General features: G+C 36.7%; 1 protein-coding gene across 1 annotated transcript; it reads left to right on the top strand.

The window, feature by feature from the left end:
- Positions 1 to 330: 330 nt before the first annotated feature.
- On the top strand, positions 331 to 1,113 carry LOC134746745 (uncharacterized). The gene is made up of 2 exons (XM_063681275.1): positions 331 to 494; positions 842 to 1,113. Exons 1-2 carry the CDS (start codon positions 392 to 394, stop codon positions 1,042 to 1,044), a joined length of 306 nt encoding a protein of 101 aa, XP_063537345.1. The 5' UTR covers positions 331 to 391; the 3' UTR covers positions 1,045 to 1,113.
- Positions 1,114 to 11,567: the final 10,454 nt, after the last annotated feature.

The following is an 11,567-nucleotide window of genomic DNA, read 5'->3' as shown; positions in this document are numbered from 1 at the left end:
ATACCATTAATAAAAAATTGTCATCTAGCCTATTCTTCGATCTGCTAATCCATTTTTACTTCTCTGCAGCTTGCGTAGGTAACTACGAGTATACTATTAAAATTAAAATAACCACAGCGCTAATAACCAAATTAATAAACCATTTTAAGCCATTACGTACATACGTACCCAATTATATCAACTTATGATCAAAGAACCCTCCTTTAGAACCTTAGCGGTATGCAAACTTGTTTTGTAAATTGATTTTATCTCTTGACTTTACTTTGTTCTATAAATATACAAAATTACATCGCAACTGACCAGTGTCCGCTCGTCCGTCTGCTAGTTAAGTTACAAGTTGAAACTTAATTGAAAATATAGATTCTTAAGTTATAAGTTGATATATTTTACTATGAAGAGTGTGATTGTTTGTTTGTTATTCGTGGGTTTGGCTTTGGCCAAGCCTGCGGGAGATGAGGACAATTCGAGAGGGTGTAGATACATTATGGGAAGATGTAAGTATTTAGTTTGCAATAGTGTTTTTCTACTCGTCGACGGTAATGCTTGAATTAAGATTTCGTATACCAAACTGTAATTAGGTATTTTTCATGTATGGGCTCCCAACTCAACTATAATATTAATTTCGAAACGGGTTAGTCAACTATAATGGGAGGGGGTAATAAATCCGGGAGGAGGGTAATGAAACCCCGTTACTAACAGTGAAGCCCCTTGAGTTTATACTCGTATGATTCAGATGTAAAATACAGTCGGAAAAATGTAAAGAAATTAACCGTTTATACCTAAGTCTGCATCAACTTAATTTTTCAAAACGTTCTTCAAATTTAACACACTTTTTGTCCAGGTGTCGAACAATGCCCAGTGGGCACCCACGCCTACACCACGGGCTGCAGCTACCTAACCCCAGAAGCAACCTGCGCGAACCCGGACCCCAAACAAGACACACGCGGTGATATTTGTGACTTCTCCGCTTGTTACTGCGATGCGCCCACTGTGCGAGATGAGAAGACCAACCAATGCGTTAGTGTTGACCAGTGTACTAAATAATGAGCTAGACCTTAATTAGTTCAAAACTGACAGGTTTAAAAGAAGATGAATAAATTGGTTTTCTTATCATATTGTTTTTTATTAGTCCTTGTTTACCAACTTTGCATCGAATTGAACCGAACAAGGTAAAACGTCATATTTTCATAGCTTGACATTGGTAACTAATGACATCTCCATACTTTGTCATTGCAAATGCAATGCAGACTAAACACAGTCCGACGTTTAGAAAAACAGATTTTTTTGGTTTTTGCGTAGAGGGTTTTTAAATTATTTAATTTAATAGTTATGTTAGTTTAATCCATGTGGTAAATTAATATTCTTAACGTATATTTATAGCAAGTAGGCAGCTACACTGAATGTTAGATTTTGGTAACTAAAAATTGTTTTAAAATGTGGTTACGTAAATAATTCTTTGGCTATACATAAGAAAGACGTTGAATAGACATATTTGTATAAGGAAATTTCCATTGAATTTGCAGTTCAGTACGTCTTATATTGCTATTCATTTTCTTATTATTAATGTTATTTAATTCAATAAAATTAATGGCATAAAAACCTATCAACGCCTGAAAACAAATATTAACACAGTTAACACGATAAAGTTTAAAGAACAAAACAAAAAATAACTTTGTCTTAAAATCAGAATGTCCGAAGTCAAATGAACCTTTACGCCATTTTAGAACAAAAAAGGTTACAAAAAAGTCAAGCACTGTACAAGCATGCAATTTCGCTTGTAACATTAATAACACTTGAAGAAAACCGTCACACAATAACAGCGAGAAGAATTATTTTTTCGATGAAAAGGTATAAAAGCGCTCCATATTTTTTACTAAACTATAAGTGACGATAGAGCATTCGCTTTGGCGCCGACGAGGTTAAAATGAGACTTTTCGCGATTTTAATAAGTTTCTACGTATTTGTGAAGGCGCAAGACCCACCAGAATGCCAGGGGCCTTGGTGTAAGTATCTGTATAATTTAGCACCTGTTAACATCATAAGTAATTAAAAAGAGAGCAAATTGGTTTATACTAGGAGATACTAGGTTTAGGAGAGATTAGTATGAGAAGAGTAAAAATATTAAATTTTCTTTTAGTTTTTGTGGTAAATAAATTAAACAGAGGGATGTTGGGTATTGGGTATTCAAAACGTTTTAAAGTCATTACTAGCCGTGTGACAATTTAATGAACCAAATCCATAAAAAATATTTTTTTTTTACGGATTTTTTTTCCTTTTTGTTCATGAAGAGAAAGACCCGATTTAAATTGAGAAATTTCTTACGAAAATTTCGATAAAAGCGCTTGCATTATTGTAAAAATCATTGCTCAGATGTTACTGCATCCTACGATAATGACGTTATTGACTGGTAAATTTTGAACACCTACGAGCTATAAAGTTATTTATTTTATTTTATTAATTTTATTTTATTTTATTGTTGAAACAACAAAAATATAAAAAATATAGGTTTTACTTAAATTCATTACATAAGTTGACATTACCAGTATGTTTATTTCTAATAAAAAAATGCAATTATTCTATATTTATTTTAAAAAAAACATGAATTTGACTAATAAACATAAAGTGCTGTATACTCGGCAACGTCCAAAATACTGGACATCTTTTGCTTTTGCGGCTATTTCATTACTTTACGCCGAACCTGGCAACGTCCAACATACTGGACATATGTTTTTTTCGGAACTGCTATAAATAGTTTTTTTTTTCATGATTTTTCTACAATAAACAACCACATAATAACACCAAAATAACGATATAACACAGTTTTTTTAGATTTTTTTCTCTTTTCGATTTAAAGGTTAACACACGTGTGTACAATTTAATGTCAAAAGATTACTAATTTATGCTGAGAGATAGCAAACTTTTCACTGGATTTGAAAAAATTTTTTTTTTCAGGTCCAATAAAATGCCCACCGGGCACCTACAGGTACGCCGTCGGCTGCGACTATCTTCAGCCAGAAGCAACCTGCAAAAATCCGAGGCCGGAAAAAGAAACACAGGGCCAAATCTGCGACTTCCAAGCTTGCTACTGCAGTCCCCCAACTGTCAGGAACGAGGAAACTAACCAATGCGTGGAGCTATGCGACTGCCCGAGAAAACAATCTGTGACCCCAAAAACGCCCGTGACCCCAAGAACGCCTGTAACAACAAGAACGCCTGTAACAACTAGAACGCCTCCTCTAGTTGTTAATCCTTGAACTCCGGTTACCCAAATACCATGTCTGTTGGAATTTGTTGTGTAAAATGTAACGGAACTTTACACTACCAACTTTTCTATTATTTCTGGCACATACAAATTCTAAATTCCCTATTCAAATTTAAATCTTTCTTGGAATCCCTTTCGTTGGTTTTAATTTTCAGTTCGATCAAGACTTCAATCGATTAACATCACGTAAATATCTTAATATTCTAAACGTACTCTACTTCCTTTATAATACCAAAACGTACTTATCTCACATTTAAATGGTGAAATTGTGATCAAATATTTAGATAATATAAATAAGTGCTGTGCAGTGTATAAGTACACATCTGTCGCGCAGTGCACCTTCAGACTACCTACATCGTAAAGGTACATATTGTAAGTTTTAGTAATTTTAAGGAATCTACAATAGTACATTATTGTCGAGGCTCGGAAGGTGCTCGGAAGTAGCTACTTGCTGGCTGAGGATTCGTTTTCAACGGACGACCTTGGGAGTCCGTTTAATTGAATCCGAAGCCAGCAAGTAGCCTTCCTGCCGAGTCATATATAGTGCTTTTCTCAAAAATGGCGCAATAAATACAAATATAATAGAAATATTTTACAGAAGCAACGTTCTTACGTATATATTTTCACAGAAAAAAGTAAAAACAATAGATAAGATTTGCTTTGCCGCCTTTTTATTTTTTTTAATTGAAAAACGAAGTATATTTTTCTGCCGAAAATACGCCAACCTATTTCAGACAGCTAAATAGTCGCAGTACCAACATTATAATAATAAGTACTGATTATGAACTTTTAAAAAGTTTGGAACTCGACAAATAATGGAATTTGTATGCAACATTGCAGTCCCGAAATCGAGACTGCAACGTCGACTTTGCCGTCCATTTTTGAGAAAAAGTATTTTATAACTGTTACAGAGAGCTAACTCTCGCCTATATTGTTACAGGTGCCTTTTTATCTCAATTAATAAATACCCTGATCGTCCTGAATACTGCCTTTCATTACTACACCCTGTTGTGTGAGGCCTACCTAGGGTAAACTCGCATTATTTGGTGACACGCCTAATTCGGTGATACAAGTTTTGAAGCATGACACTCAGGAAAGCTAGTGAATTAGGGCTTTTTAAATGGGACCTCACGGCTTCACGGCTTCGGCGGCTTTGCTGTGAGGCCCATTTAAAAGACCCTAATTCACTAGCTTTCCTCGGTGTCATGCTTCAAAACTTGTATCATCGAATTAGGCGTGTCACAAAATAATGCGAGTTTATCCTACTCTGCCCCTCACACTGGCGCTCAAGTGCTCGAACCCGTACCATGCCATGCGCCATAAATTGTTGCAATTTTGTGAAAGGAAGCAGGAGGCGTATTCTGATTTTAATAATAGATCATATCCATAACAAATCCAGATCAGATTCATAACCTGTTATTACAATCATATACGCCTCCTGTAGGTGGGCATTTCTATTTCAGCAAATGGACAAAACATTTTTGCTGATACTTTTTTTCTCGTATTTGGATTGAAAGAGCTCGTGATTCTGAGTGGAAATATAAAAAATCCAAAATCTATAATGCAAGTTGAATTTACAACTTCAAATATGGAAATGCCCAAGTTTACATGCCTTTTTTGCAATAGTACCTATTACCTAATGTAATTTAACGCTAACTACTGGCTCTGTGAGTTGTAGACCTCACGAGCACAATTTAAAACTGAAAAATGTATGGCTCCACCATTTTGTTTTTTTTTTTTAAACATTGTTTATTTATTGTCAAACAAAATAACCACTTGCACTCTAATGAAGATATCACAACAACAGCAAGCTTTGTAAAAGAGCGTTTCTCAATATCTTCATTAAATAAAAAATAAATTAAAAGCTTTATATTATCATCAGTTGAACAAAAATCACGTAAAACATTCATCTAAAAACAGTACAAAAATACACCATTTACAAAAAAAATAATGTTTGATTCTCTGACCCGATTATGGCGTTTCTTTGTCTGCGGCGAAGTCATAATCGGGACCCGACTTTATCGTTATTTATTTCGTGACTATTTCTTACTTTTGGTTTTTTTTTGATCTATTATATTAATTTAAAATAAACCCTTTTATTAGTATTAAAATAAAAGATAAGCGCAAAATATCTTGCAGACAAATTCGGATCATTGGTAGGTATGATGTGTTAATCATAGGTTTCTTACAGTTGGTTAAACCACGCTAATAAAGCTAAAGATGACTTACATATTTACACCTCACTTCACTGCCTTTTTAAATGGAAATCACGTAAAAAGATAAAAATCTCTAAAAATGTAAACACGCGTTCTTTCAATCGTCATTTTTGACTGCCAACAATATGACATTTTTTTCAACGGCCAGCATTCAAATTCCCGCTTGCTAGCTGTCCTGCTTCATTGGCTGGCTTGGCTGTACGTTTTAATAGGTTAAAGAGAGACTAAATTATAATTTATTATAAATGTAAGCACAGTTTATGAGACCAAAATCGGGTGTGCCACAGATGTGGGTTGGAAAAGGCGAGGATATTTATGTAATCATCGGACCTGCTTATATTGGCAAACTTGAGGGCTAACGCGTATGAATTCGCCGCTAGGGGCGCTAGTGTAGATGGTGGTCTTTTCCATAGTTCGAAATGTCAAATGTCACTTGTCACTTCAATGACTGACAGCTGTTCTTTAGTCTTTTGGACCACCATCAACAGAGGCGCCAACTGGTGAGCAAAAAAACGATAGCCCTCATTTTAAGCACCTATAAAGATATTTTTATACCGGTCGAGCAGACACAAATTTATTTAAACAAAAGAAGTAATTCTAATGATTTATTTTATTGGAACAAGTGTCATGTGTTGTGTGCACTTTGTGTGTGTGTCATGTGTTATGGTCCTGTTATTTGACCTTGGTGTTGTAAGGTTATTACGAACGCAATTAGAATGTGATAGAAATAAGACATTAGTGGACACAAAAGAAACAAATTAAAATTACAATTACCTACAATTATAATGGTCGGAATTTTCTAGTAGATGTATGTATACATCTGTGTCGACTGTGTCAGGAAACCCCGCTCTTCCGTTTGAGGTTTACTGCAATAGCTGTTTCCGAAATAAACTACATATTAGCAAATTTTATTTCATAGTATATAATGACAATTTCACATTACATGCGTAAATTAAATAGTTCAGAGCGTGCATGCGTATGTGCATGCGTATGTGCATGCGTATGCGTATGCGTGTGTGTATGTGTGTAAGTGTGTGTGTGTGTGTGTGTGTGTGTGTGTGTGTGTGTGTGTGTGTGTGTGTGAGAGAGAGAGAGAGAGAGAGAGAGAGAGAGAGAGAGAGAGAGAGAGAGAGAGAGAGAGAGAGAGAGAGAGAGAGAGATATTGTTCGATAATTGTCTATTTTTGTGTTGGGTTCACAGTGATGTATTTTGAGGTGGATATTATCAGCTGGCTGGTTTCTGTCTGTGTATATGACGACAAAAATATCTTGGTTTAGGTTTTAAAACAAGAAAAAAGATCGAAGACTGTATTTACTGAGAACTCGCGATTCGCTAAAAACTTGCACTTGAAAGTCTTTTCACATCAGAATTATGTAGTATGGAAGGAATCATAGACATAGAAATATAAGTACCTATTTAATTTTCGACGCGATTGAATAATGATTTTCGAATCCTTAGATATCAATTTTCTAAATGATTAGACCAAAAATAAGAAAATTCAAGATGGCGGCCACTTTTTCTGATTTTGACTACGGATTATATATTAAGGGACCTTTCGAGGCTTCAGATATCAATTATCATTATATAATCAGTCCAAAAATGAAGAAATCTAACAATGTGATCGATTTTTAACTGCAGATCCATTTAAAGAGGCCTTTCGGATCCTCAGTTATTACTTTTCATCATGATCGGAGAAAAAAAAAATTCAAGATGGCGGCGGTGGCGGATGCTGGGGGCGGTTGGTAGCGGCATTTAACAAATTTTGACTTCAGATTCCTGTTAAGGAGCCTTTCGAATCCTTAAGTGCATTTTTTCTATATGATCAGTCTAAAAGTGAAGAAGTTTAAGATGGCGGCCGTTTGTTCCAATTTTTACTACGGATTCATATTAAGCGTCCTTTCAAATACTCTGTTATAAAACTATATACAACCCGACGTTTCGAACCCTTTACCGTTATTTTACTTATTATACGCGATATAATCCGTAAAAATAGTTTTATTTCATGAATAACGATCGCGTTAACCGAAGACAATACTATTCCTACATTTGAAAGTTATCAAAATACTAGCTTTTGCCCGCGACTTCGTCCGCGTGGAGTTAGTAATTTGGGTAGCTTATATTTTATCCAATCTGCTTTTTATCGATTTCCCATACAAACATCAACCCCCCTTTTCACCCCTTAAAGGATGATTTCAAGCGTGAAGCGTGAAGAGGTATTAGACAGACAGACAAACTTACGCATTTATAATATTAAGTATGGATTTTATTGTGCAGCTGCGTAATAAATTATTGTACTTATTCATTGTTATATTTTGCACCTATTGTATTACTGACAAAATGCTTATTTTTCCATTGCCTGGGCGATTTGGCAAACAAATATAATATATGACTAATAAAATGATTTAAAAGAGTCGAAAGCTGAATTGACGTCATATCAATTTTATTTACTTTGTTTTTTACGTAAATATATAATGCTTATTACTATATAACATAAAACTAAAAATGGTATGCATATGTAGGTAGAATCTTAGCTCTGCTAAATATCAGGCCGTAAGAAAACATACTTTAAGATTAATATAAATCTATCTGTAACAATATGGTTCTCAATAACAGCAACGCAGTTGAAATGATTTTAATTTTGATTTTTTGCTTTTTTTTAATACTCCTTTTAGTACTCTTTTTTCGACTGTATTGAGACGACAAGCGAGGTGTCACCGGAAAATTTATACTCCGCGCATGAAGATTAAGTAATTTCCAGTCAAGGAATAAGAAGGGTGTGTGACTGTGTACTGACATTCAAGCTCTGCTGTTACTCTGGTTAGTACACACATCTGCGCCATTACGTCTTATGCATATGCTTACTTGTGGTATTTATTTTTATTAATAAATAATGATATTGTCTTCGGTTACCGCGATAGTTATTCATGAAATGCGCGATATAATCCGTTTTATTTCATTTCATGAATAAATAATGAGTTCATCACAAACTGTTTAAATAAAGTGTTGATGCCATTGTATTGCATATTACAGAAAATTGCTTAAATAGCGGTATCACCGTTCTTTGTTTCAGTGTTTCAGTAGTTGGTAACCAGGGTTAGCACGGAAGGCTTTTGATCAGATTTAAGATGCACTACGTTTCTGCTTGCCTGTTGGCCATCGTTGGCCTGTCTTCAGTATCAGCGATTGTGGCTCCCCTGGGTAAGTTTATATTTTTGTCAAAAAACATGGCTGTGGTCAATGATTTATTATAACTCAAGATATGTGTCGTTTTCAAGCAAAAGGTACCACATTGTCGCTTGCCATAAGGACGCTCTGACAGGTTTTCCGTATAAAGATACAAGCAATTTTCTTCCTTATGGTAAGCGACGATGTAGTACCTTTTGATTTAAAACGTCACATATGTTATAAGCATTCCAAAATTGAAGTGCTTACCTTGTGACACCCTTACAATTGGGAGTCTCATGCTGAAATGACGAGGACTGGTTAGAAAACCTTAGGCAGAAAAGACTCCGCTCTGCTAGACCTCCTCCCTTGGACTCACGTCATGTTTGTGATTGCTGTGGCAGAAGATGCCGCTCTGGTATACGCAGACGATGCAATCAACCTCCCCGTAACACCTGATTTTACCTGACGCTGCAACAATCATCTGCTATAGATGTCGTGGCCAATGATGATAGACCTTGTGACAAAATTTGATCAATATGAAAGTTGAAAAACGTCGTATGAAACGCGTGTGCATTGATCATTACACACATCAACTTTCTTATTGCGCGCTCGCTTACAGCTCGCGCGCACAATATCGCCTCGTGTGTAGTGACCAACGTAGCACACTTGTATCACAATGTACTATTATTGAATATAGATTTTTTGTAGAGAGGTATTTTATAGCTTATGAACCACAATTTGTCGAAAACATTAAAAACGTTTGTTTAGATTTAGACAAATCCGCTTTTGAATCTGAATTTTTCCACATATTTTTTCACTCTAAAACATGAAATTGCATATGGATCAAAAACAGAAAAAGGTCCCTTCTGTCCTTCTGTGGAAAAAACAATAGCTAACGTCTCGTTTATATCACGTTTTTTAGGGTTCCGTACCCAAAGGGTAAAAACGGGACCCTATTACTAAGACTCCACTGTCCGTCTGTCCGTCTGTCTGTCACCAGGCTGTATCTCATAAATCGTGATAGCTAGACAGTTTAAATTTTCACAGAATCATCTCATCAGAACATCAGTGCTTCTGTTGCCGCTATAACAACAAATACTAAAAAGTACGGAACCCTCGGTGGGCGAGTCCGACTCGCACTTGTCCGGTTTTTTTTCTTATTTATGCATCCAACTTGACCTCAAAACTTTTCTCAGCGCAAGCTCAAGCTTGCCCAGCAGGCACCCAACTCTACTCCCTCGCCGGCTGTGGTTACGTAACCCGCGAGGCAACCTGCTACGAATCCCGCCCCAGACCCGACAAGCAGCAGACCTGCGGCTACTCAGCCTGCCACTGCATCCACCCCACCGTCAGAAACCAGATCACCGGTCAGTGCGTACACTTAGACAAGTGTCCGAACGCTAAAATCATTCACGGACACGGAGGCGGCGGCAAACTGAAGATCGAAAGACGACCATTACCTCAAAAAGGCGCTCACATTCCAGTCCCACCAAGACAAACAGTTCCACCAGTAGCACCAGTTCCATATATACCAGCCCCAGTAGCACCAGTTCCATATGTACCAGCCCCAGTAGTACCAGCCCCAGTAGTACCAATCCCATACGTACCAGCGCCAGTATTACCACCAAAACCCGTTTATAACGCTGGTTACACTAATTACAACTCTGGTTACCGTAACAGTAACAATGGTTACAGTAATTATAACTCTGGTTACAATACCAACGCTGTGCCCCTATAAAAATTATTATTTTGGAGAATAAAACTTTAACACTCGTCTTTTTTATACCTCTGTTTTCACCCAATTACGAAAAATTTCTTTATTAATAAGTACGGCCTATGTAATGGTAAACGATCACCGTAGCCCATGGACACCTGCAATTCCAGGGAGTGGCGCGAGGAGGGGGGGGGGGACAGTTACAAAAATTTACCCAACCCCACAGTAAGCTCAATAAGCCTTGTGTTGTGGGTACTATAGACGACGATATATTTATACAGTAAATAAAGATACAGATAGTTTATTATTCAAGTAGGCATATTACAATGCCCTTATGAACGTCAAATAAAGCTGCGCCTGCCTCTGACCCTCTGAGAAGATTTAAATTCCCCCTCAATCGGAGGAGGGTATCCCAATATGCGATCGGCAACAAACTCGGCGGGACACATCTATTCAAAACATTACGTCTTATATAATATTGTCTTCGGTTACCGCGATAGTTACTCATGAAATAAAACTATGAAAACGGATTATATCGCGTATATTGAATTTATAATACATCCCGACGTTTCGAACTCTTTACAGCGTTCGTGGTCAACGGGTGACACCCGTTATTTCATTACGTCTTATAATTAACATGCATTACGAGCAGTGTTGGCCGAACGTTAATTGCAATCAACCATTAACCAGTACAAATTGTTTTACGTTCAATTTGTACTGATTAATGGTTAATTCCATTAATGTTTCGGCCAACACTGGACACAGTGACGTCACGATGTGTTGTTATTTGGGTTAGAGCGTTTGCTCAGTAAAGTGGCGATGCCAGACTTTTACTATCATTTGTCACTTTACAGACATTTGATCCTCAAAACAAACCTGATCGACTGATACCATAAAAAAATTGTCAACTACCCTATTACTTAAGTAGTGAGTTTTGTTTGTTATCTGCCGTTATATTGATATTGAAAGTACTTTGAACTACCAATTGTAGGAACATAGAATAGCATACAGTGCTAGAACCAATATGCCCAGGGATGTGTATCAATCTACCTAAACACCCCCAGCGGGCCAATAATGTGTAGCTACCAATGAGTGTAGTTTACTGTTTCTAGAATGTACTATTCAATTAAACCTACTGCATTAGGGCCTCCGCTAGATGGCGCGGGTGCACGGAGCGGGTGCACGCACGCGGGTGCGATTGTAGGTTAAC

The sequence above is a fragment of the Cydia strobilella genome, chromosome 1, assembly GCF_947568885.1.
Source record: "Cydia strobilella chromosome 1, ilCydStro3.1, whole genome shotgun sequence".
In the NCBI taxonomy this organism is placed as follows: Eukaryota; Metazoa; Arthropoda; class Insecta; order Lepidoptera; family Tortricidae; genus Cydia; species Cydia strobilella.
Note: the sequence above shows the minus strand (reverse complement) of the source record. Positions and strands in the feature narration are given on the sequence as shown.

Coding starts and splice junctions, on each gene's coding strand:
- LOC134746745 (XM_063681275.1), top strand. CDS start 392: ATGAAGAGTGTGATTGTTTGTTTGTTATTCGTGGGTTTGGCTTTGGCC. Junction 495..841: donor TAGATACATTATGGGAAGAT/GTAAGTATTTAG, acceptor CTTTTTGTCCAG/GTGTCGAACAATGCCCAGTG.